Genomic DNA, 27969 nt, shown 5'->3' on the forward strand with positions numbered 1-27969 from the left:
GTATCTTTGTCTTCTAAGTATCTTAATAAATTTTCAGCATAGCTTACTCCCCGTTTAGATTTATTTTTCTTGGGATTTTGGGATCAAACGTTGAAGGATTAGATTGTAATCGTTTTTTATTTTTCAAATACGTTTTAGAAAAGTGTAATCTATACCTGCCCAGACTGTATGCCCGCTTCACTGTGGGACAGCCGCACTGGTCGCCGGCCTTCCTAAACCCCGCCCTGTCCACTATCACTCCTGTCCTGCTCTTCCCCGCGCACCCCAGCCGGGCGCTCTTCAGCCTCTGCCCGGGACGAATGTATATTTAGATATTTACACCCGGCGTGGCACCGAGGGAGCGTCTGCATTTATAACTCCCTTAAGTCCCTTAAATACATTGAGCACAGCTTTCTCACCACTTAGATTACTTTTTGATACCATCCTTACACAAAGCATAAACTTCTTGTATTTTCCGATGACATACAGTACAGGTGGAAAGATTACAGATTTTAATCGTCTTTAATTTTGTTACGTTATATGTCTTAGGAATGTTTCATCTATACAAACACCACAAAACTATTCTCGATTGTATTTCTGAATGTTATGTTACACCTACAGTAGTTCACTGTTTTAAATACATTGAATTAAGAAAGTTAGGTGAAGTACTTTAGATCTTTTTTTCTGAACCAGGGGAAATCTGATCATGTTTCTCTATAACAATAATAAAAAACTTTATTTTACATATCACCTTTAAAAGTGGTATCTCAAAGCAATACAGTAGATGTAAACCACAGATTACAAAGAAAATACCCAGACAAACACAAACGCGTTTTTAATAAAATGGTTTGATTAATTCAGCAGAGAGAGAGAGACATCCAGCAGAGAGAGACACACACACAGGTTTTCATTGACAAAAAGTAATTGTTTTTTTTACATTCCTCTTATCTAAAAGGAATGTTTTGTTTGTGGACAGACTAATACAGTAATTAATTTTACTAATAGTAGTTTAAAAATTTTAAAATAGCAAAAACTTCTAATAATACCTTACAAATGTACTGTACTATACTTTAAAATGCTGCAGGCATCCTGTTAAATTGATGAAGTGAGAAAGGTGGGACCGCGAGAACATGATCACATCCCCAACACAAGTGTTGCCAGATCATTTCAGGGCTACAATATCTCATGATGGGTTGAGCATCAGCATGACTTCATTCATTCAGCAGTTTAGTGAGGGTCATAAAGATGTATAATGCCTAAAACCAATGCCAAGATAAATTAAAATGTTTCGTCTTAATTTACTACATTAATCACCTTACTACCTACTTCTATTCTGTTAATGAAGATAAGCTCAATGCTTATACTGTAAACCCAATAGACAGGGCAGAAGCACAAATAATTTACAAATTCACTAAGACGTAGCCTTTACTGTTTAATCTTTTTTGTGACATGTTTTCAGGACATTGTTTAATCTTCCTGTTTGTGCAAGTACTGCACTCAACTAATCAACTGATGTGAATTTTAGATATGCTGTATACAAGCTTAGGTGCAATTCTATAAATTGTGTGTAGCATACCATAAATAGTGTGTCTCTAAAGTTCTATTGATGTCTGTTCATCTCTTCATCTTCTTCTCAAGATGACTTCTCAAATAACTTAGGAGACTAAGCAAATTGAAAAATGTGTAAACCGTTATAATATTTCTGTTTATTATAGTAGAAACTCATTTTAATGGTCTAAGAGAATATAGGATAACAAAGGGATTAACCGATCTTAATACTGGAAAAATGTATATCTATAAGGGAAACAATATCGGACATAAAAAAATAAGAAGCTCTGTCTTCATTCCAGTCTTCTGATGTATCACCCCCATTCTTTCCACAATGATCATAATTCTTGCTACTCATTGACCTCCATTCCTAGTTAGATAACTGAATTTTGTGGCTTTTTGTTCTTTGTAATGAAGCAACATCTGCTGCCCCTAAGCAAACAAAAAAGTTACAACATTAATATATATATATTAATGTCAGTTTACACAACAATAAGAAGCATAAGAAGTATAATAATGCAAAATTAAATCTTAAATTTAATTAAATTTAACAAAATAAGTTGGTTTAACTTTTGATACTTACTAACTATTCAAAAATATTTCAAATCAATTGTATATGTATTGGAAAGAATTATGGAAAAAAGGATAAAGGAGCTATATTAAGCAAACTGTATCAATTTTAGTATTTCAGGTGGGTAGCTGCGTCAGCATGCATAGACTGCAAAGGAACAAGTAATCGTTTTATTCCAGGCTGAAAAAAGAAGAAAGAAAACACAACGTTTTGGCCGTGGAGCCTTCTTCAGGTGTGAACAATTATAATATGTTCTATATTATATTTGAATTAATAAAATTACATACAATATTATATAGTGCAGAGGTACTCTGATCCAACCCCCATCACCTGCAGTAGCAACCTGATTTTCTTTGGAGGTGTCACAATTAATTTTAGCAGAAAAATTAAAAAAATTATTTATAAAAAATATGTATTCCAATTAAATGTGTCCTTAAGGAATGCATAACAAATTACAACCTGTCTGTATCTGTATCACCCCTTCAAGGTGCCTTTGATTAAGATTCATGAACCCTGTTTAAGAGTCCTACTGTACGATACTGGGTAAAACATAAAGTTGAGCTGTAATTTGTCAATAACAGTAGCTGCCTATAGCTAAAAATTTTATTTATAATAATAATAATAATAAACTTTATTTTATATAGCGCCTTTAAAGGTGGCTTCTCAAAGCGCTTTACAGGATGACAATAACAATAAATAAGAAGACTACAACAATAAATAAGAAAATTTCACAAGACTGGACACAATTATAATTACAACAATACAACAATAACAATAGAGGAGACCGTGGAAGATGGTATTAAGAAGAGCAGAGGGGTGAAGAATGGAACCAGTTAAGTAAAGGCTTTTCTGAAGAAGAAGGTTTTGAGTCTGGATTTGAAGGAGTTTAGAGAAGGTGACTCTCTAATATCCTTGGGCAAAGAGTTCCAGAGCTTGGGGGCATAGTAGGAGAAGGCCCTGTCGCCCATACAATGTAGACGGGCTTGGGGGACAGTAAGGAGGGCAGAATTTGAAGAGCGGAGGTTGGGAGGTGGGGAGTAGGGCGATAAAAGTTCAGACAGGTATTGAGGTGCCAAGCCATGTAAAGCCTTGTAGGTGAGCATGTGGATTTTAAAGTCTACGCGGAATTTGACCGGAAGCCAGTGCAAGGACTCCATGATAGGAGTAATGTGAACACTTGCACTAGACCTGGTCAGGATTCTGGCTGCTGAATTTTGGACATACTGCAGCTTGTTCAGAGTAGATTTAGATACCCCAGGGAGCAGAGCATTGCAGTAGTCAATTCGAGAAAATACAAATATGTTGATCACCTTTTCAGCCACAGTTAATGATAGCATAGGACGTAGTCTTGCGATATTTCTAAGGTGAAAAAAAGATGTTTTGACAGTATGCTGTACATGTGGGTCGAATGTTAAGCCAGAATCGAATATAACCCCAAGGTTTTTCAATTTTGATTGGAGCTCAAGTACAGAGCCATCTACCAATAAGCATGACTTCAGTCTTGTCACAGTTAAGATGAAGGAAGTTTTGAGTCATCCAAATTTTTATGTCAGAGATGCAATTAGATAGAATAGAGACAGCCACATATTTCCGTGTTGTTACAGCATGTGAGATTTCTTTTACGAAAACTATATTATTCATCACATCTTTATTAAACCTAGCTTTACTGCTAGCCTGTTAGGTGACTTGGTAAGACTGTACTGCTAAAAAACAGAACAAATATTAAGTCAAGCACAGGCTAGCCATTCTGCTTTACTTGCGTCCTTTTAAAGTAGACTGTGACAGGGTGTCTGCTGGTACTCAGTTGCGAGGTTTGCTAGGAGTTGGTGTCTTCGTGTATAGCAGCTGAGAGCCACCCTATTTAAACTATGCTGTTAAGTTCTATTCAGGAAGCAGAAATGTTCTTGCTGGTAGAAATTCATATAATTGTTACACCTGGTCGGGTCAGCCCTTGGTGTCCTTGGAGACTATTCACATTCGCATTGAGAGCTCAACATTGCACACCTCACCTGATTCGGCGAGCTGTCCCTACCACCTGTAAACCACCTGCTGCCTGTAAACCTTGATTAGCACTGTCTTTAAGCCCTGCTGCTCAGAGCTCAGTTATTGAGCAGCTTTCAGCCACCCTCTGTTCTGACCTGAGAATTCTGTTTTCCAGTCTAGTCCTGCTTACTGGACGTCTTGTGTGGTCCCACTCGACCTGCTACTGGCAGTATTACTTCTCCACTGCTTCTCCAGTCACCTACCAGCATCGCTCCAAGTGCCTCTGTCTGTTATTCCCGAGTGTCTTTGAAACTTTCTGTCAATCCTCGCCTGAGGAGCTTTGGGTATTTTCATCAGACCAAGTCTCTCCAGTTGCATCAACCTCTTTGTATTTTGCTAACTACCTTTTCAGTAAGCTAGCCTAAAGCACGCAAATTTATCATTTTTTTCCTCTAACTGCAGGCGTCTATTTTCAATCTAGCCATGGCGTAACAATTATTATGTTGAGGTAATGTAACATTTTATGTTGGGGTCCCTAGCATAGAAACTAATAATATTGTAACACTGTATTAAGTAGCATTTCATTTTTGTACAAAATCTATAATGTGTAATATCTATCTATAATGTGTTATATGCATTATATGCCCACTTTGACCATAATTTCCATAATTATTATTTCAGATACTGTATATATAGAAAAAGTGTCAAACAAATATTCCTAGCTATAAGTGTATAACAGGATAGTATACAGTATATTCCCTTTAACTGCCAAAAATGTTTGATAAATTGCCCAAGCCAGCATACACATGCCATATACTGTGCATTGTATCAACTAGGCTGACATTGGGTGCAAACCTCAAGACCAATAGTAGTAGTAGTATTTTGCCACATATTTAATAATGGATTGTTTAATTTACCTTCCGAGAGCCTCCACTTCCTCAATAGTTTCTGGTAGATCAATGCCTTTTGTTTCAGGTAAAAGCATAACCACAACACTATAGATCAAACACATGACTCCTGTAAAAATTCCGATGGAGAAAGCATTGTCATAGATCTTGCAAAATAAGAATGTATATTAAATATGCCAAATAGAATGGATAAACCGCAGACATGGAAATGCAATCATAATAAACAAAGTCCACTGCTTTTGATTGGAAGATTTGTGATTTAATAGATCACTTTATATGCTTTTTCATCTCAAAATTGCAACACTAACATCATGTACAGGGAGGTTTTAACCAAATAGGATTTTATTATTATTATTACAACACTGGATTCTATGTTGGAAACATGCAGGCACTTAAATTTTCATGGAAAATATAATGAATTTAAGGGTCAAAATATTCCGAATTTAAAACCAACTATTTTAGTTTAAATTTTAGGTGATATGCATTGACATTTTTCTTACTGTTTATACCAATGGCTGTGAAGACTAAAGCAAAAATAACAATACAAAATAACAGTAAACCTAAAATATTACAATCATCAAATGCCATAATATGAATGTCATTACTCTATCATGTCATAAATACTTCAAAACATTATTTCCATTCCAAACATAATTATTTTTCACTATCTTATCTATTATATTGGAAATATAAATTTTTTACAGTGAGTACCATACTATTTTCATGCAAATTACAGTTTTCAAATAATAATGAAATTCAAACACAACATATATCCACATCTCTTGTTCTAGTCAAAGCCAGTGAGTCAGAACTCTGAGTATCACGTTATATGTGTTACACTTTGATTTAGTACAGTTTATAAACTAAAAAAAAAAGTTAGAAATATCCATGAAGTGTAATGTATACATAGAGTACTCACCATACAACAAGAGAGGAAGCTCTAGCCATATGCTTGCTAATCTGAAGAGCAAGAAAGGTGCAACAACTCCTCCCACATCACTGGAAGAGGAGCATATTGAGGCTCCAAGGTTTCTTCAAAAGAAAATATATATTTTTGAAAACATATTACTGTGCATTTGTAAAATATTTATTTAAACCAAGACTGAATTCTAAATGTTGACATTTAAACTGAAAACACTGGGTTAGGAGTCCCTAGAGACAATACCTCTACATAGGAACAAGTAATAGGTTTATTCCATGCTGAAAAAAAGAAGAAAGAGAACACAACGTTTCGGCCGTGGAGCCTTTTTCAGGTGTGAGGTGTGAGCTTACACCTGAAGAAGGCTCCACGGCCGAAACATTGTGTTCTCTTTCTTCTTTTTTTCAGCATGGAATAAACCTATTACTTGTTCCTTTGCAGCCTATGCATGCTGACGCAGCTACCCACCTGAACTAATACCTCTACATGCCTGTGCTACATACTCTGCACAAATACCTACCTATTCTTATGCAATCAAAGTGAAGGTCCCTAATAATAATATTTTTCAGGGAGTTATAAAAAGAAATATGATTGTAATTACATTGTATAGAATCAAGATAAGAATAAATCCTTCATGCTTAAAATTTATTTCCTATACAAAATATACAGTATACTGTACTAATAGGGTGGCACAGTGGCACAGTGGTTAGCTATGCTGCCTTGGCCTCTGGGTTCAATTCCTATAGTGCATTCTTTATGGTGTTTGTGTTCTCTCCCTGTTTGTGTGGGGCTTCTCCCACAATCTGACTGACTACTGCTAGATTAATTATTGCTTGCTGGGAGAGGCTCTGATTCCCCCTACAATGCTGTATTAGATAAACTGGTTAGAAAACAGATAGATGGAAAACTAGCATTCCTGTGAAGCAAGAATTTATAGACAAGATGTGATATAGTAACAAGTTTCTATTCATACTCTCATTCACCCCCATTACACCACCCAAATTTTGCTTAAAACAGTTTACTCAATTCTCACACTATAGTTACGGTCCAATAAGTAACTGATCTAAAACAACTTACCCAAATCACTTGGAATTCTTTCCCAAATTCCCCAGAATGCAAGAGTTGTGGTTTAAGTAATTTTAAAAAGGTTTATTGTATCAAATATATTTATAGATATTTACATTGGTTTAAATGAATTTAACTAATCTATACTTTTTGGATCAATTTCAAATTGAACTTTTCTTGGCATTTTTATCAACTGATGTCAGTTGATTTGATAAAAAGTATTATTGATATTCCCTGAATTTCAACATAAATTTAATTTAATGCGAAATTTAAGATTAAAATTTTAATTTCTATGGATATTGCAGAAGTATGTTTTCAGATTAAAAACATGTATACCATTTCTATACAATATAAATTGTATCTAATACAATTACATACAAATAGAAATTCACATCAGTTACAGATTATGAAATTCTGCTCAATTTTGTAAGAATAAAAATCTAGATCTTGAATGATATAATGTGACTGGGACTTCCAGAACAATGCCCAATATGGTTACTGAGCATGGTGGAGCACAGGAAGAGGCATCTTTGAACAACATATTTAACCAAAGTTCTTATTACTTGGTTATTAAAAATATCATGGTACAGTTACAAAAATAAATATATTAATCCCTGAACCATGTCTATATCCTACTCTGGGCTTGAATTATTTTACCCACCCAAAGATTCCCCCTTTCTTCAGTTGTCATTCCTCACTTTTACACCTCATCTCCTGTGCAGTATGCTGCTGACTCATTATGCTGCTGCACCCAGGTGAGTACAGTACTAATTCAGGGGCGAATAAAATGGGACTCTTCTTATATAGTATGTGCAAAGCTTCACTTTTCTTTCATTTCAGGTATTATTTTAAATTTTTAAATGAAAAGTGCTATATAAATACAATTAAATATTGAATTAGTTGACCACATTCACATAATTGTTTAATGTGCCATATTCAACATTCTTTTGTAAATTGCTGGAAGATTAGAAGATTGTGGACTGAGATAGAGAACTAGTTGTCAAAACTATAATCTTTAACCCCTCATTTTGCTTTCTATCTCACATACCTTTATACAGTACCTAGATAATGATTCTTTTTCATTTGTTCTAAAGTACCTTATCCTGCACAACTGAAAGTCAGGCTGTTTTCGACCATTACAACAACAGGAAAAATAATTATTTATACATCTAAAAAGCTTGACATATGAACAAAATTGCCTCTTTTGAAAAGATTTGGACTAATGTATTAGGAGGTTTCCAACTCTGATTCTTAAAGTTTCACATTATGTGAGTATACCTAGGTACAAAGGTTCTATATGTGTAGTATGTGTAGACGCAGATAACATGGCATTTATACAGTACATCTACTGTAGATAATGTTTGATTTAAAAGGTACTAATTGCTATCACCTTAAACACTTGGAATGAATTAATATGTGTGTTTCTACTTGAAAATATAAGTTCTCGCTCTATTAACTAAGAGATGATAATAATATACCAATAGTACTGTATAATATAACAAAGTAATAAAAAATACAAGATAAACATGCTAATGGTAAACTGTTACCTTAGTGGCGTGGGATACAGTTCAGTGTTTGCAAAGTTTACTGTCTCATATCCTATTGCTATTGCAAGTCTCCCAATTATTACAATTGTTCTTTTGGCCCAGTTAAAATCTGAAAAACAAGACAAAAATATTAATAATTGAATATTGTACATAGAATTATGAAGTAAAAATAATGTTGCTTCTTTGGTACAACTTACTGTATACACATTGAAATTGCAGTCTGTGTACAAAATATGTAACAGAGCTAAGCATCAAGCTGTGTTTATGTCAATGGAGTTGGTTTTAGTACATGCTATGTTTTCAGCTAAATCAATATTAAATTAAAGGAACCCTTGTCTGTCTGTATCAGGTTTTCACTTTGTACATGGCTCAGTGGTGAAAAAAAGAACCTTTATCATAAATTCCCCTCAGTGTTGCAATTGACTTGCTATGTTCTTGTTGCTCTGATCATCAAAAGATGCAGCATGTGTTAAACATTGATAAAAAAGCTGTTCAATATTATTTATGGATGGTTTTTAGTATAGGTTTGCTTTAGTAAAGAGTAATGTGCAACACTCTTAAATAACCTTTAAATCAGCCAATTAATAGTTTTACAAATCTCACAATTACAGAATCTGAGAAATGATAGATTTTTAAAATTATATTTAATAACGTATAAATAATTCAAGTAAATTATAAAAATAAAAACCAAATTAATTATATTTGTAATGCTATTATCAAAAGACAGTAGTATAGGCTACAATAATATAATTTACCATTGATGTCCTCTTACTTTAGCAAAAAGTAAAACCATATGTTTATTATATTAAACAGTCATCATTGTCCTGAAAGATTCATTTACTGTGCTGGGAAAAGTACAACATTCAACAAAGTTACTCATATTCCTTATTAAAACATTTGTTCTATTAAGGAAATTTAGATTTAAATTTTTAAAACCATTTTTGTCATTTATTATCTGTTATTCACTGTAGAGCTTCAGTTTAAATCTCACAGACCCAATAACTTGATTAAGATCCACCTCATGTAACTTTGAGTTATTCTTTATTTTTTCTTAGAGAACATTATCTAATTACTAAATGCAGTTATTTGTACAGTATGTTTCATGAACCTTGACACTGGAATTATGCCATTGATATCAAGATAATGATCTGCTAACGAGAAAGGGTCGCTTATTATTATGTCTTTGAATATTTAGCAGATGTGGTGTTTGCTCTGTGTCCAAGAGCCCATATTGGTTATACTGTAGATTAACTACTATTCTCTTCTATTTTAATGTAAAACAATATTGAATTATTTCTCTGCATTCATTTTCTTCCTGGATTGCTTGAAGTGTTTAGTAGAAAACAGTCGGAATTGATGACCCAGTTAAAAAAAATAGTGTCATAAACATTCTTGCATTCTAACAGGAGTACAGTTGTAAATATTTTTTCATACTGTTTAATGGGGCCATGTAAACCCTTTTATTTTGTGGGATCTCTATGACCACATCATTTCTCACTAAAATGTGTATTTGTTTTTTTAACTTGTCAGTTAAAAATCTTACCGTTTGGAATAAAGGTGACTGTTAAGCATGCAGCTCCTCCAAAAAAGTTAGAAATTGCAAGCAGAGGACGCCGACCAATTCGGTCTACAGCCAGATAAAATATTAAACCAGTAGGCAGCTCCACAATTGCTGAGATAAAGAAATCAAGAAACCTGTTGCCTCCTGTGATTCCAATACGCATGACTAGACCTTGGAAAACCACAGCACTAGTAAACCTATTACAAGACAATAAAGATTAAACATACTTTATTAGAAATATGTGAAATAAAAATGTTATTAACATTCAATATTGTGAAGACACCCCTATCCTAGACAAAATGGCAGCCTTGCCTGATCTACAGTACATTACCCAGAGACCTTTGGGGAATGAGTTGTTGCCTCAATACATGAATTCCTGCTTAATTCTTAGAAGTCTATGTGACTCCAAACCTTATCAGCTTCAAAGTACAAGCAAAGCTGGATAGTAAGAGAATCAATAAGTCTATCCAGGAACTCGAGTTTTGTTTCATTTATTATTTTCTTTGTGATAACTGGTTTGATTTTCCCTGCAGTTTGTAAACAAACTGCACTGTTTAAATCTTACGGCTTGTATTAGTGGTGTGTCTGTTGGTCAGGGACATGCCTAAATCAATAATTTTATCAATTTTATTGTGACCTGTAGAAAGTAGCATCAGAAATGGTGGAGGATGAATGCATCCTATGAGCTGTATAGTGAAGTGCAAGGAATTTGTTTAAAAAAATCTGTCTCTCTCAGAACAAAAGGAATGTTTACCCTACAGTGGTTGAGAAATCTCATAACTTCCTTATTGCTGAAAACAGAAGGCGAGAAGTATCTTCACATGCTGTGTGCATTCCATTCAAATTTATTGAAGCAGGCCAGGTTTTCCAGAGTGAATCTTTAAAGGGACAGACTCTTTTTTAAGAACAGCCCTTGACACTATCACAGATCCTGTCCAGGGGATGCACACACCATTTTTGACAACAGAAGAAACTTGCATGCGAGATGGTCCCATTCTGCCCTACCTGCTCGGAGTATAGACATAGCAGGCAAGCTTGTCCTTTTAAGAAGGGAGACCAAAAGCAAAAGATGGAGTCAGCAACAGGAGGGATGAAAGATGGGGAATACATCTTTGTGGAAGTCACTGACAATAATTGTATGAGTTCCTAAAGAGGTGCAGTAAGTCAAAGGAGCGCTGCCAAAAGCACAGATGGATCTGATTATCATTATGCCTGAGATTCAGGAAGTACCAAAAAGATAAGAAAAAAAAAGCACACCGAATCCGATGATAATGTGGAGAGGAGTTAAGTCTCCAGTTTAAAGGAGGAATGAGCACGTATCTGCAGTGCAATCTAGAGAAGGTCAAAATGCAGTTGAAATTGAAATCACCAGCCCCTGGAGGCCTAAAACTATTAAAGCACGGTTTAAAACAATCTACCAGCAAGACATGAAGACACAACTAGAAGAGGTGAAGGATGAACTACAGGGCACTAAAGATCCCAAGTTGTGACTGGAAGTTGATTTAGGAGGAAACCTATTCTAGCTCTGCCCAGGAAGTATTATGAGCAGCGTAAGGAGCTAGAGGCATCCAATAAAACAAGTGCATGAGCTGGAGACCATGCTGAGTAGAAGCATAGAATCTCGATGACTACCACAAACAAGAAGCTAAATAGAGATGAGGAGCTAGAAGGCAACCGAAAGATGCAACCAAAGGCCAAGACAAGGTTATTTGACAGATGCACAGGTTCTGTGCCCAGACAAAAATCTTTCACAGGGAGGAAGTGCTGACCACAGCCAAGGAAAGTAAGAAAAAGGCCAAAAGCCTAGAAGATGAGCTAATGCAATTATAGGAGGATACCAACAGAAGCAGCATGAGCATGCAAGCAAGCTGAGTCTAACAAGCAAAAATATTGTGTTTTTGGAAAAGACAGTACTGTTAGATGAGAAGTGGCATCAGGAAGCCAGAATCTCTAAACTGATGGCAGAATTGAAAAACAAGTAGAGCAACATGAAAATGGTCAAAGACAGCCTGAGGGAGGCTTTAACAGACCAAGCAAGAAGCTCAGAAAAACAGAGGAGCTGACGTTACTGTAACAGTAGCTGATCATAACACAGGAATAGATAAAGAAACATACAGCAGAAGCAGCTGAGGCTTGAAAAGAGAGGCATCTCCTCCAATTACAGTTTGAGCTACAGGAAATGGGGAACAGACCTGAAGCCTACACTTGAACATTAAGCCCAAGAGTGGAAAAGTGTCAAAATAGTCCAGGAAAAAGTTACAAAGATGAGATGAAACTGAGGGGAAAGTCAAGTCCTTTGTAAAGAGCAGCCAGTTAAAGAAGAAGGGCACAGCCCATAGGATAAAGGAACCATTGCTAGTGTGGAAGCTTGGAGAACTTGTATGGAGTATGGAGAAAGATCTGGATCTGGAGTGAGTGGACATGCTACAAAGTTAAGGAGAGAGATGGACCTACCAGTTCTTCCTACTGTAAACAAATAGGAAGAAACAGAGATGTCTGCATTTCTAGACCCTAATTATGATTTATGAGAAAGGGGAAGATCCTGCCTGAAAAATCTCAATTTGTGATGAAGAAGGTTGTTTAATACAGATAAGAAGGGAAGAAACAGAAAGAGAGCAAACAGAGAGCAATGAAAATGAACTCAGCAGTTCTACGACCCACCATGAAGAAGCCTGACAATCAAGAGGACAAAAAAGAAGAGAAAGTAATTTTTTAAATGTGCTCATATTACATATTATTAGGTTGAGGCTTAATAGTTCAGACTGTATTACAGTATGCCATTACCCAGCAGCACCCAGGTTTTGTTAGGCATCTACAAAAAAATGCAGTATTTTCAGACAAAGCTACACTCACTCCTCCATTTAATGTTAATGTTATTGAAAGACACTATAGAGTCTGCTCTGTGACAAACATTAGTGGAAGAAAAAGTGCAATATCACCTATTCAGTGCTCATGCAAATTTGCAGTATCACACTAAATAAAAATTAATTATTCACAATTGAGGGGAATACAAAAAAATTACAATTCCATATAAAAAAGAGTTGTGATGCGATATCATGTATGTACTGTATGTACAGTACAATGGGTACAATGGGTGGGTTTCCTACAGGTGCTCCAATTTCCTCCCCCAGTAAAGACATGGAACGGGCAGTAGGTTAATTGGCTTCTGGGAACACTGGCCCTGGTGTGACTTTTTGTGTCCCCTGTGATGAACTGATCGCTCCCCCCACAACCACGTATTTGATAAAGCAGTTACAAAATTGATGGATGACTATTACAGTTTTAAATTCCAATGCATTCAGTAAATTTTAAAATATAAGAAAGATATTGTTAAGAGGCTTGCACTCTTTTTTACTTGTGGTAAAAAAAGTAAAAGTTTTAAATTTGGCTATTTTTTTCTTTGCATGTTTCATTTAATTTAACCACAAATATACTAAGTATACAATTAACTAAGTAAATCAAGCTGAAATTATTTACATGCAAATTTTGGAAAATCAAAAAAGGTGGAGAAAATAAGATGTTGGCTTTTACCCAGTTTAAGGATCATACTGTATAAAAGCACATTTCTTACCAGGCATATATTAAAATGAATGTTTGTTTTCTCATTTGTGGGGTCCTGAATAAATCCATAACTGAAGGTTTATTGACTTGTTCAGGTTTCTCCTCCAAAATCTGTATCTGAAATAGAAATAAACTACAAACTGTTGATTTAATTCAGGCTGTCTTGCTCATGTGGTTTGAAGAAAGGTACTGTAGGATTCAGTTCTCACAAACACTATAAATTTCTGTATAGAGTAGCAGCAGATCTCTCATAGAACCTAAGAAATATGAGCCCTAATGGAGTCAGATAGCCCAGAGCTAGCAAAACATTTTGATTTTTTTATTTAATAGAGATGCATAAGGTGCTTAATTTTAGAGCTGCATGAAAAGAGTATTTCAGATGATTTACTGAGAAGAAGTTAATACATTGGTTACTCTGTATACTGTATGTTGGTAGGTTCATCTCAGTTGCACAACCAAGTGAAACTGACTGTCATTAAATGTCATTTGAGCACAAGAAAAAAAAGCATCACATCAAATAATCTGAGGCAGTCTGGGCCAAGCAGTGTACAGAAAAATACTGAAAAGTGGTGATTTACCACATGCAGACTAATCAGAAAACAATATGGTACTATCCTGAAGACAATCATATTTTCTACTGTGGATCAATCAGGGGAGGAATCATACGGTCAGGTAAATTATATTATATATTATATTCTAGCTAACCCTTTGATCAGTACTTAAATTAAAGCCCTCTAGGAATCTCTGAATTGAGCAATATTGAGGAATGCAATACAATGGAATTGTATGTGCATTTCTTCTTTTTGTCAGGGTTTTTGTGCATCTTCACAGTCAGCAGAACTCCTGTGATCTTATGATGGCCAGGTGGTACTGAGATGAGACCTCACAACCATTCAAGATGTCATATACTGTACCTCAGTGTGCTTTTCATGAAGTGATTTTCCATTGTACTTTGCAATGTCTTTTGCAATTTTCATGGCTTCTTTAGTTTTTTTTTGTGATAACAGCCAACGAGGAGATTCAGGAATTAACCTTGAAGAAACAATATGAAACTGTAAAATAAAATCTAAGTACTTTTATGGGTGAAACATTTGTTTAAATAAATATATTAGGGTGCATCAAAACAACATTAAATGAGCTTGGGTGGGTAGCTGCATCAACATGCATAGGCTATAAAGGAGCAAGTAATATTGTAGGTTTATTCCATTCTGAAAAGAGAAGAAAGAAAACACAACATTTCGGCTGTGGAGCCTTCTTCAGGTGTGAGAAGAACACGGCTCCATGGCCAAAACATTGTATTTTCTTTCTTCTCTTTTCAGTATGGAATAAACCTATTACTTGTTCCTTTGCAACATTAATTGAAATTTACTGATAAATATTTAGTGCTAATCACACAAAATATTTATATTGAATTCAGGATAAACTTATCCATATAGAAATTTGGGGGTATGCATTGAAGCTGTGAAATGTGATATTTCTAGTCAGTCTTAGGACTCCAGAATAAATAGCCTGTGTCTATTTAAACAGGTGTACCTACAGAAAAACGCTTTTTTTAAATCATATTTTGAAATTGCAGCAGATGGTACATTTTTCTGCATTCATAAATCTTTGAACTGTATATTTCTAGTTTGTCATGTTCTGAACAATAGAATTGTTCATTATATTGTCAGAATACTATATAATATTTTTCCATGTATGGCCTCACACACTAGAAAGAGAAAAATATATTAATTTTTTATTATTTATATCTTAAGTTTCAAATAACTTTTTAAAAAGTGTAACTTTCATGCAGACTTGAGAGGATGTTGGATGTTCTTATGAATACTAGCCCCAACTTTTGGTTAAATTCAGAAAAAGATAGTAAATTCATCTTGGCATATATTGTGATACAAATTAATGGGTCTCAATGGACTGGATGTGAAACAATCTTGAGTTTTGCAAGGATATTGTAACGCAACGGGGGCTCAGGCGGGCGCCCTTGCCGCATCTGGTCGGCCCCATCCCGACTGGAGGCTCGAACCCGGGACTTCCGCGTCTCTCTGCAGCGACCTAGCCCCGTGAGCTAAAGAGAGATCTCTCCTCAGCCCAGTAGCTGTGGTCCTGCTATCACAGGGAAGGGCGGTGACGTCACCCGCTCTGGTACGCCGGCTCTTACACACAGTGCTTGTCGGCCGTAAGCGTTACACTCTCCCCCGCTTAAATCGCCGTCCCCGGCGAAGGGCTATCCCACCCCGCTTCCGACACCAATGTAACGCAACGGGGGCTCAGGCGGGCACCCTTGCCGCATCTGGTCGGCCCCATCCCGACTGGAGGCTCGAACCCGGGACTTCCGCGTCTCTCTGCAGCGACCTAGCCCCGTGAGCTAAAGAGAGATCTCTCCACAGCCCAGTAGCTGTGGTCCTGCTATCACAGGGAAGGGCGGTGACGTCACTCGCTCTGGTACGCTGGCTCTTACACACAGTGCTTGTCGGCCGTAAGCGTTACACTCTCCCCCACTTAAATCGCCGTCCCCGGCGAAGGGCTATCCCACCCCGCTTCTGACACCAATGTAACGCAACGGGGGCTCAGGCGGGCGCCCTTGCCGCATCTGGTCGGCCCCATCCCGACTGGAGGCTCGAACCCGGTACTTCAGCGTCTCTCTGTAGCGACCTAGCCCCGAGAGCTAAAGAGAGATCTCTCCTCAGCCCAGTAGCTGTGGTCCTGCTATCACAGGGAAGGGCGGTGACGTCACCCGCTCTGGTACGCCGGCTCTTACACACAGTGCTTGTCGGCCGTAAGCGTTACAATAAGTTGGTAATACTTTGTTTAAATGTTGCTGCATAAGAGGTTAAGGGCATTCATTTGACTATAGTTGCTATCCTGGTATGAAGAAGGTGCTAGAAATGATGCTAAAACAAATGTCATGACCTCTTATACACACATTATGTCATTTGTGCATGTCCCTATAAAGTATTATGAACGTGATTATGAAGCCATTATGCAGCAACATTTAAATAGCCAAGATAATCAAGATTTTAAAGGCCTAAATAGCTACAGTATATACAGTATATATATTATAATATAAAAATACAGTCATTTAAACAAATGCCTTTTGGATCACAATGGTATCATTTTGTATTGCAAAGTATTGCCTTCTAAAGGCCATGTCTCAAAGACATTGGTTTTTACAACATACTGTATATTGCTTTCATCAAAGATTTGTGTGTAAGAAAATTAAAGCCTTCAGTAAATATGATTAATACTTAGGGTGATAATTACCAGTAATAGAATAAAAAGAGAAAAATTGGAACTGTCATGGTGAGCTGAAGAGTCTTCCATGACTGAGTAAAATAGGATACTCCAGGAAGAATGGCCATCCCTGTTGAGTACAAACTCCGAGATACAACAGATACAAATTTCCGGTTATTTGATCCAAAAAATTCTATCACTGCAATAAAAGAAAAAGAAAGGTTTATTTAGGTTGTTTGTGCTGCTAAGATTCAGCTTAAAGTCCAGAGCACATATTCTGAATTACAAATGGGCTTTTGCTGATTGGCATTTAGTATAGGAATTCCCAAAAGTAGTCTTTTGGGTCCCCAGCTCTGGGAATATCTGTAGAAATATTTTGGAACTTTATAACAAGAAGTAGGAACTTTAAATCTTAGAGTACAAAATTGTTACAGATTTCCTGTAGGAATTTACACTATATTTGGTAAACTGAAGTTTTTAATTTCTTTCTGCAATTAGTCCTTTTGATGTATCGTTGCATGGATATTGAGAAACAAAATTCTATTTACACTGTTCCACATTTACTGAGGAATTACCTTTTTCAGAGCAAAATATAGGTAAATATAGTGATTAGAGCTCTAGACTCAAAACTGAAAGGTTGTGGGTTTTATTTTATTATATTATAATTAGAATTACAATATATAAGTGTAGCCTTTAATGCAGGAAGATAAGTCAGGGAAGACAGACAGCCAATGATAAGTCTCACCTAAACAAATCTGAACTAGAAGATAAAAACAAAAAAATGTAATTAACATACCATAGAACCCAGTGACGCACTGTTTCAGGGCTGCCTGCTGGTGTTTTTTTAAATAAATAGGGCTTTGCAAGCTAGGGGTTGTTACGTGGCAGAAGGAACTGTATCAATTCCACTGTGGCATGCAGAGGCTTGCTACAATCTGTTTGTCTGACTGCAAAGATCCTGCAGATTTGACTCAATAATTGAGACTTAGGCACACTGCATCTTATTTTTTTTTATCTCTGGACTTTTCCTTTCATTCAATTAGTTAATTACCACATCAAAAAATAAACATAATCAAACAGTTCACTTAGAAATTGCCAGGGAAACAGAAACTCCCTAATCTACTTGTGCATTCAACATTCCTAATATGTTTAAGGTGTATAATTTTGGTTATTTATTTGATGGTATGCTTACCAAGCACATATGAAGCCGTCCATGCTCCCTTTGCAAAAAAACCCTGGAACACGCGTAATACCAATAGCATTGCATAGTTTGAGGAAAATGCAATGCTCACTCCAGAGACACCTAACCCAAACATGGAGATAAGAAAACACAGTTTTCGGCCAAATCTGAAATAGAAAAGATTTGTAGGAGATATTTCAACGCATCCATTTTAGATCAATATTGACTAAAAATTTTACTGTACCACAACTATTGTTAAAAGACATCATCTACATTAAAGATAAAGGGTCTGATGTACTGGACAATTGTGCTTGTTTTACAAGGCGCAAATGAGTTTGTAATACAAGGTCAGGAATTAAACAAGGTCTTGACCACAACTCTCCTCAAATAACAATTTTAGTTTTCCTTTAGGAAATTAAAGCAATAAAATGTAAAATCTTCAGCTTCTCCTCAGCCTTTGTTCAGAAATGGGAAATATACATATTACATGAATTTAAAGGTGATTTATATTATCAATTAACACAATATTTGGCCAGCATGGTGTCACGAAGGACCCTATGCAGACAACACAATCCGGGTAGGAGTGAGGAAAACACGAGGAAAAAAGCATGTGAAGGGGCTGGAAGGAAATCAGGGGACATGTCCATGGTGCGCTGGTGTCTGAGGCAAACAGTCCAAGGGAGTCCAAGGCAAATCCATGGGTGAAGCAAAAGTCCAAGACCGGGTTATCCATCCTGACAGACAAACAGAGTTAAAAGCCGGAGCGAGATCCGGCAGAGGGTCAAGGGAATAAAAGGGGTAACGGGACCAGAAACTCCCTAGTCCCGGACTCAAAAGGTCAGGACGCTATGATGAAGCCTGTGGCGTCAAGTCGCTCCTGGAATCGCAGATAGGCGGGTTTCCGGGTGTCCATCTTCCAAAGCTGAGCACAGATTGGCAGGAACGCCTGGCCTTTATGGCATGTGGGACTGGAACTGGAGGCAGGTGCGGGAGATGAGTATAAAACAAGGAAGGGCTGGAGCGTCCTTAAGAGGAGGGGTTTACGAGCATGACACATGGTGGGCAGTGGCTAGGAGCTAGGCTGCCTCACAGTCCTGGGGCCCTGGGTTAAATTCTGGATTTGGGGTGCTAATTTTGTGGAGGTTGTATGTTCTAGCCTTGCTCGTGTGGGTTTCCGCCAGGTGTTCTGGTTTTCTCCCAAAGGCATACTGGTTGGTTAATTCTCTTCTGGGAAAGCTGGGCCTGTTGTGAGTTTGTGTCTTTGTCTGCCCTGTCTAAGTTTGGCCTTTTCCTTGTAGTGGCCTAAGCTTTGAATTAAGGCGTTTTCAAAGGTCACCTGATCAGACCTCGTTGGGTAAAAGTGCACCTAATGAGATTTCATGTGATTGGCAAGTTGCAGCGCCTCACTGCATAAGCTGTATTGCTGGTCAGAGGACTTTAAACAAATTGATAACCTTTTGTGAAAGTACATAAGCTATAACTATAGTATTCTCATTCCAGAAAATGTTGTGTTTCTTTTTTTCATCAGTATATACAGTATATACTGTATATCACTATTTGTTCATCTGCCCTTTTGCTTAAACATTTAATGTTTCTCAAATTCAAGACCCAAGAGCTGTGGGCCAGTAGCTCTACCCAAAACACTTTCATTCTACTAACATTTTCTGAAATCATAAACTAGAATTAAAATCTATTTTTAGTGTTCTGGCCCCAGTTCTTTTGGGGCAGATTATCCAACTAATTTTTTTTCATTTTTCAGCACTTCGATTAGATCCTAATGAATGTTATAATGCCACAATATACTGTATAATGTATACTGCATATTTTTAGATTATTTGGTGTGATTCACCTAGAGTACTTGAGGGAATGGCAACCTAACCAAGAGGACAGGCTTCCAAACCCCTTCTTATTTACCATCACATGCGTCTGTCATTCCCTGTAACAAAATACTTACCTATCTGCGATATAGCCTGTGACCAAAGCTCCAAGGAAAAATCCCCCTGTTAGAAAAGCTTGGTTCAGATCAGCTTTCCAAGAATCTGCACACACCAATGAGAACTGCAACACAGAGAAATAAACAAAATTATGGTAATTACCTACTGTAATATAGTTATGTATAAATTTGGTAGTAGGGTGATTGCCTAGGGTTTTGTCAGTATTTATGTGCTAAATATCATTTTTTGCAAAAAGGAATTGAATATTTGTTAAGTCATTGTAAGACACCATCACCCTTGGAATTGAAAAAAAAAACAGAATTAATTCAAAGACTTTGCAAAATATTTGTTACTTCTTTGAGACAAAAGGCATGTGAAAATGTAGCAACAATAACTAATCTTATTCATTAAAAATGAACTGAAACTTAATTTCCAGTTGTCATTAGAAGTCACCTTTGATTATATAATTATCAGTCTATTTTTCAAGCGTTAGAGAGGGGACCCTGGATAGAGAATTAAGAACAATTTACTATAGGAGTGTTTTTTTAAATGCCATTTTTTTGCCATAAGAACTCTGACGTTGGTTGCCTACATTATCTAAAACATGAAAACAATGCATCACCATAAACTCCTAGTCTTGATTGCTCTGTATATTATTTATAATGTGGACAGACATGTCTTTACACAGAATTTGTTTCATTTCCCACTTTTCTCTCAAACTCAATAAATGGATAAAACGTCTAATAGTAGATGAAAGAGAGGAAGGAGCAGTCTGAAGTTCCTGAGGCCTTACTTACTGTACAAACTACAGCCCTTGGTAGTACATACCAAACCATCAGTATAAAAATGCATGGAGGATGTAACAAATGTATTATTTTCTAAAAATAATCCAGTTTTAGTGCTTACAAAAAAGAAACAAAAACTTCAAACATAAAATAATGTAAATGGAAAAAATAATTAAATATCTACAGAGTTTGCCTATTCCATCTGTCCAGAATAAATTATCTGCCTTACAGAATTATACATGATGCAGCTATTATACAGATGAAAATATAAAAAGGCTATACTGTTTCTTTGTTTATAAACAGCCTCCTTTTTCAGGTCTAAAAGCAGATTTAAATTCCCCTATAGCTTCTTCTGATTGTTTTATTGCTAATTCTAAAGAAGTCCATTGGGTTGTGTTTGTCACTGCCTATGAAGATTTTGAGGACTTGAATCATGCCAGCTCTTTTCTTTTCTAAGAGCCCAATGAAAGACACCTGCTAATTGTGTTGACAAAATATTTATGTGATGAAAATAAAAAAGCAAATGTTTATAGCATTTAAATAAAAATGCATTGTTCCTAATGCATGATTAACATTTTTTACTTTGTTAATACTGAATGTAAGAATGCAGTGTTTAATTGGAAATTTTAAATAAAAGTCAATAAAATTGATGCAATTTTATTCTAAGCTTTGAATAGATGTGTGAGTAACATGTTGCTTTCACATTGACAACATATGTGGTATGTTGACTATGAAAAAGTTTCCTTTGATTTTTGCAAACTAAATTAAATTATCAACTAATTTTAAACACATTAAAATACTATGTTCATCTCACAAAGATTGTAAAGATATAAATGTTATATTTTTCAGAGTAAACATATTTGAGAAACAGAGCTTGACATACATTTGTACACTAAATGACCCAATTACAACTTTAAGTTTAGCATTAGAAGACCAGCATCTATGCTTCTGTAGCATAGATTGGCAGTCTATTACAGTATGTATATGAAATATGCAACAGGTTTCCACATGCATTAAATTAAATATTTCTGGCTTTTTTATTGAAACTGAAATGTTTCTAATTGTATCCTGAAAAGATCTAATTGTTCATCTTCATGCTCTCAGGATGATCCTTCTTGCAATGTACCAATACAATAACACTGTAAATTCTACAAATATACTTGTCTACTTTATTGATGATTGTTGGCTTCATAACATCTAAAGATCATCTAGAATTTTCTCATCATACCAGGACCTCAAAATTCTGGTATGGAGTGCTGATCCAAGCTCTACTCCTCTTCAGTCTTCAGCAGGAACTCATGTGTTCTGACATCTTCAGACCATTCCCTCCCCAGTTCCAAATGAAAACTCCATATGTACAACTTTAAGAATGGATCAGGCCTGCTAATACTAAGGAAGATCATTAGTAAGCTGTCAATCATTGAGTGATTGAAGATTCAGGCTTTGACTCTGAATTGGTCTTACGCCAAAGCTGTGCCATAGAATAAAAAACTTGCATGCCTGAGCTCACGTCTCAAATTATACCTACTGTTTGACTCGTGTATTAAGGTTTATCTATTTATTTATTCATTTATTTATTTATTTATTTATTTATTTATTTCCTGCCTCTTCCTATTTTGTAACAATAGATTCTCAGAAATAAAATAATAATTCCCACATAACATTTATCATTAAACAAATGTCAGACACTGAGCACCGTATCTTATGGTCCTGTATCTTACTGTATTCATTTTAATTGTAGTCATTTTTCACATTTGTGATGAAATACACTGAAAGGACATCTACTTTGAACTTGGAAGGTGGCTTCTTTCATATTCTTACAAGCTTTTGTGTAAAGAATTGTTTCCTGTTCTCAGTTTTAAATGCACACAGTTGCTGTTTGTGTTCTCTGGTCTATGTTTCACTGCTGATTCTGACTTCCCTATTATAAGTTATGTATTTTACAGTATCATTAAATTCTTGGGCATATGTTGATGTTTTATTACATGTGTTGACAGTCTTATAACAATAACTAGAAAGGCCAGTTTCTTAAAGATGTATTTCACCAGGCCAAAGCTACACTGGAGTGGTTTAGAGTGAATGTCCTTGAGTAGCCCAACAAATCTCCTGACTTTTAAAAAAAATATGTTACTTGAAAATATAAGACTTGAAGATTTGGCATAGTTGCAGTGATTTGTATTACTGCCTCGCAGCACATGGGTCCTGGGTTCAACTCCAGAAATGAGGGTCTACCTGCATGGAGTTTGTATTTTCTCCCCAGGTTTCCTCCCACACTCCAAAAACATACTTGTAGCTTAATTAGCTTCTATGAAAACAGGTCCTAGTGTGTGAGTATGTGTGTGTCTGGCTTGTGTCAGTCTCTGGCTCCTCTGCAACCCTAAATTGGAAAAAGCAGATAGAAAATGGATGGATGGACTTGAAGATTACTGTTCATCAATGGCTCCCAACCACTGTGACAGAACTTAAGAAAGTCAGCAAAGAAAAATGGGCAAATATTTCACCACCTGGTGTGTAAAATTTGTAGACACCCAAAAAGAATTTAATATTTTTTTAAATGAAAAGTATTTTAATGTCACAGGCAAAACAGCCCTGATCCAAAATGTCAGCACCAATTGGGGGAGAGGCTTCTCACTCCTTTCTCCACTTCAGATAAGCAGCTCTTCGATCTCTATCTCTCTACACCCCACAATAAAGAACCAGCTCCACGGAGACACCATGATATACAGTATCTGCTCTTTTCTTCTGGTTCCTTCCCCAGAGCTCTGCACAAACTAGCCACCAAGGCCTCTTCCTGTTCCCCCACTCCTCTTGTGCTCCTTTTCTCAATCCCTGCTTCATCCACTCTCTTCCTTCTCTCCACACGTCTGCCATGTTACAACATATAGTACCTCTGGTATTTTGTCTTTTCTTCTTCTCTGATCCTGCTTACTGAGTTTGCTTGAGTACTCATGCCCTAGTCACAACTAAAAGGTTCCATTCTCACAGCCCTTCTCCCCTTCACCCTACCCCAGGCTCTTATTGCCTTGATGCGCAGCCTGTCAAGTATAATGATCTCCTACTGACCCTCAAAGACCAATTCTTTGGTGTTTATTATTGGGGATTTCACCTGGAATCCATGGCAAATAGACTGGTAAGGTCATGATGCTTACATTCATTTCTTCAAGTTCAGTTCTGTTATTAGCCCTCTCTATTCTGATTACTCTTTTCATTTTTCTCTTCACTACCCATTCCAACAGTGCCTCCACATTTGGCTAACCAAAGACAAACCTGGTGCTAATAAATTTAAGATGACTCTTTCTGGGACTGCTCAGCATCTTCCACAGCCCATCACAGATTCCCAGTCTATTTCAATCTAACCCTAGCTGACTGGTGTTCCTCCAAAACTACTTCACATACTGAATATCAGAACTGACTCCATCAGGTTATGGTTTGGTTGCCATTTCCTCAACCAGAGTTACGCCAAATAGATTTTAAGTACACTATCTTTATAACCTTCAAATTAAATAGAGTTTGACCAAACAACAGAATGGTTGGAGAAAGTTCTAATGTTATTACTAGATAGATTGCTTTGTATCATAGAATACTTTATCATAATCATTCTAGTGTAAGAAAATGAATTAAAATGTTCATATTACAGCACAGTATTGCAATACTTACTATGGGAATAATAATAGTTGTTATTGGAAGTGAATGCAGTCATTAAACCTTAAATGTTAAAATACATGATTTAGAAACTCAGCAGAAGGGTAACAACTGCATAAATGTGACTTCAATTTGCATGGAATAGTAGTATTATTATTAATAGTTAATTTGCACATCCATTTTCTAACTGTTTCATTCAATTCATGGTCATGGCAGAGCCAGAGCCCATCACAGTAAGTAACATGCACAAGATGGACATCAGACATCAGTCCATCAAAAGACACACAGCAACATACAGACATACTGTTCACACACTCACGCCAGGGACAGTTTTACCATAAGCAAGTTAAGCAACAAGTATGTCTTTGTACTGTGGGAGAAAACCATAGCACCTGATGAAAACCAATTGGATCAGGGTCAGAACATACAGCACAAACTTCACTAGAATAGTACACCAGCACCCGGAAACTAAACCGGCAGTACGAGATAGCAATGCTTACCATTGCACCACCATGCTGCTCCATGTGTATACTGTTTCAAAATTTTACTTTACTTTACTTTATGTTAAAATTGTATATTTTCTACATACTGTAAAAAATAAAATCAGTAGTCACTTGATCGGGTACATTTCATTAGATAAAAGAAAATTGGAATAGATGTAACTGACATTTTTAGAAGTTGGGACCAGAGCCTGCTGTTTTCCATGTGTTTAATGTTTCCACCATAAAATAAAATATGTGATGCTTTTATCCAAAGAACTCTAAGTTTGTATGAATTTATAAAAAAAAAGAGCACTTAATCAAGCTAGATTTTAAACCCATTAAAATTTCAGGTATGATTTTAGACCTGATCTACACTGTTACTTATTAGATTTGTTGTTTTTGTTCATTTATAGTGCAGAAGGACACGTTACATTTGATATTTTGTGCTTGTTTGATGTTTAACCATTAAACATTATACATACTTCAAATTTATGCACCTCACACCTGAGAGGATAAAAATCTATTTCATGGCATATACAGAACAGTATTATATAACTGCAAGTACAAAATATATATATAACAGTAATTTATGCTAAAACCCCACTAACAGGGAGACATTGATGAACGTGATGTAAAGGATTAAATCAGATTAACACAATTATTTTGCTTCTAGTATGACTAACTATGAAAGATTAAATATTGTGGATACGATTAAACATTTAACATCCAATAACCATCCATCCATTTTCGAACCACTTTCTTTGATATGAAGCGGGATACAATCTGGACAGAACACCAGTCCATCCCAGGCCACAAACACACACAGACACATACACTCACATCTGGGCCAATTTTTCCAAAAGGAAATTTAAAGACAAACAAGTTGAGACATATTAATATGTCTTTGGACTGTGTGGGGAAACCAGACACCTGGCCGGAACCCAGGCAAAAACAGGGAGACCTCCACACAGCTAGCAACCTTGTAATTGAACATCAAGTGATGTGAGGCTGCAATACTAACTACTGTGGCACTGCACTGCCTTAATAACCAATACGCTTTGCTTAAACTGTAAAAATCATTGTGAGGCATTTAGTTGCTTCACGCAGGTGCTGAAATGAACCTATACACTCCCTTAATAGAATATTAAATGATTTTGTGTTGAAAAAAGTATTACTTTTTTAATATCTTTAAAATCTAAAGAAATCTTAGGAGTTATTATACTTTTGTAGATCTTACATATTTTGTGCTTACATCAGTGTTTTTTAAAAAAATCATATAATGGATTTTGCTACAAGATCAGTAAGGACTTTATTTGAATAAACTTGATGACAATATTTTAGTGCACTTTAATCTCTTAAAACTAATTCCTTGATTCCTTAGAAACAAGTTCCTGAACCTGAGAATATGCTGCTTAACCTCCCTGAAAGACACTTAGGCTTCTAATAACAATTTCCTAATGTCACAATACCTTCTCTATATATCAGAGCTCCTACCTCAGTCACAACTGTAGTATATGATCTGTCAAACTCCCAGTCCCTGTCGCATGTAGTGATGAGAATTTGCTGTGAGAAGTTAGCAGAGGACAGTGCGAGAGGTCTTTGGCAGGTGAGATCAGTGCTGTTCCAGTCCACATTGAACCTCTCACACTGTCTGAAGGTCCCCTTGTCGGTCCGTGGGACTGTGTAGTTTTTCAGATCCTCATAGGACCAACCACACTTTTCTTTCAGTTCTTGCACTTCAGGATTCTGACACCAGTGTTCTGGAGTGTATCCATAGAAAACAATCCCAACAAGTACAAAAGCAAAGAGAGTCACTGGAAGGCACCCTAAAAGGGAAATCCTTTTCTGATATGGCCCATAATCTCCTATGCTCACTAACAATTCATCAAATGTGGGCATTGTGCCCTGTCCTGCAGAGATCAGCGTTCTACTGTGAAGCTTATAGTGAAAGACAGTGAGAGAGAGCTATACTGCTGATGAAGATTGTCAGTGTCTGTGAGCTTCCTGGCAGCATTGCTGAAAGGGGAGGGGATTCCTGTGGGGCAAAGTTCTTGTTATTCCTCCTCATAAGAGGAGTTCCAGCCTCCTGCAAAAGGACAAGGAAGTATTTTCTGGAATTAGTCAAACTAATGTAAGTAATATGCAAAATAGCTAACTTTATAATGGAGTAGGGAGTGCTCATCTGCGGTCCATGTGGGTCCTAATGCCTCAGTATAGTGATAGGGACATTATACTGTAAAAAATGCTCTGTCCTTCAGGATATGACATAAAACCAAGGTACTGACTCTCTGTGGTTGTAAAAAATCCCAGGGCATTTCTCGAAAAGAGTAGGTGTTACCCTGGTGCCTTGGCCAAATTTCCCTCTGGCCTTTACTAGTCATGGCCTCCCAATAGTCCCTATCTGTGATTTGGCTTTATTACTCTGTTCTCCTCCCCACTGATAGCTGACGTGTGGTGAGTGTTCTGGCGCACATTGGTTGCTGTTGTACCATCCGGGTGGAAGGAAGTCCCCATTACCAGTTCCAGATAGGTACTATATAAGCGTAGGAATTATTATTATATTAAGAATATAAAGTATAAAGGGAATGTCATCAACAAAACTACAAACTCTCTGTGATAGAATTCCACTGTTTAGATGTAAAGCAGGTTTCTCAGTGTTTGAGTCTCTGCCATGAAATCTTGCCTTAAAACTTATTAGACCTGGCATTCCTATACATTTTATAAAGAATATTGTGTATAGTCTTTTGTTTGATTATAATTATTTATATTTTACATGTTTTATTGTACAGTACTTTGGGATATGTGTTTTGTTTCTAAAAAGCAAATAAAATTATTTAATCTGTGATTATTTGCAAACCCGAATAAAACAATACGCAAATGGTATTGGACAGCATGGAGTCTCATTGGTCAGCATTACTGTCTCAAGGTGCTAGGGCCCAGAGTTCCTATGTTTTTTTCTCTCTTTTTTTCTCTGCACAATCCAAAGACAAACTGGTATGTTAAGGTGCTTTTAGGAAAAATGGCATGGTATGAGGCTCTGTGAGTGCCTTGCAATAGACTGGTGTCCAGTCCAGGG

The 27969-nt window shown here is 36.4% G+C and overlaps 1 protein-coding gene across 1 annotated transcript; it reads right to left on the minus strand.

Moving 5' to 3' along the window:
• Positions 1-809: 809 nt before the first annotated feature.
• Positions 810-27942, minus strand: LOC148674687 (solute carrier family 22 member 3-like). Its single transcript, XM_088625097.1, has 11 exons — positions 26388-27942; positions 20005-20108; positions 18063-18217; positions 16901-17069; positions 14557-14674; positions 13653-13759; positions 10064-10278; positions 8521-8629; positions 5909-6021; positions 4999-5098; positions 810-1959 (listed from the first exon to the last, which is right to left on the minus strand). The coding sequence occupies exons 1-11, from the start codon at positions 26790-26792 to the stop codon at positions 1902-1904; spliced, it is 1653 nt and encodes a 550-aa protein (XP_088481223.1). The 5' UTR covers positions 26793-27942; the 3' UTR covers positions 810-1901.
• Between the last annotated feature and the right edge of the window lie 27 nt (positions 27943-27969).

This window comes from Lepisosteus platostomus, chromosome 3 (genome assembly GCF_059453375.1).
Source record: "Lepisosteus platostomus isolate fLepPlt1 chromosome 3, fLepPlt1.hap1, whole genome shotgun sequence".
Taxonomy (NCBI): Eukaryota; Metazoa; Chordata; class Actinopteri; order Semionotiformes; family Lepisosteidae; genus Lepisosteus; species Lepisosteus platostomus.

Coding starts and splice junctions, on each gene's coding strand:
- LOC148674687 (XM_088625097.1), bottom strand. CDS start 26,792: ATGCCCACATTTGATGAATTGTTAGTGAGCATAGGAGATTATGGGCCA. Junction 14,675..16,900: donor CTCTTTTTATTCTATTACTG/GTAATTATCACC, acceptor TGTTTCTTCAAG/GTTAATTCCTGAATCTCCTC. Junction 5,099..5,908: donor GCTTCCTCTCTTGTTGTATG/GTGAGTACTCTA, acceptor GAATTTTTACAG/GAGTCATGTGTTTGATCTAT.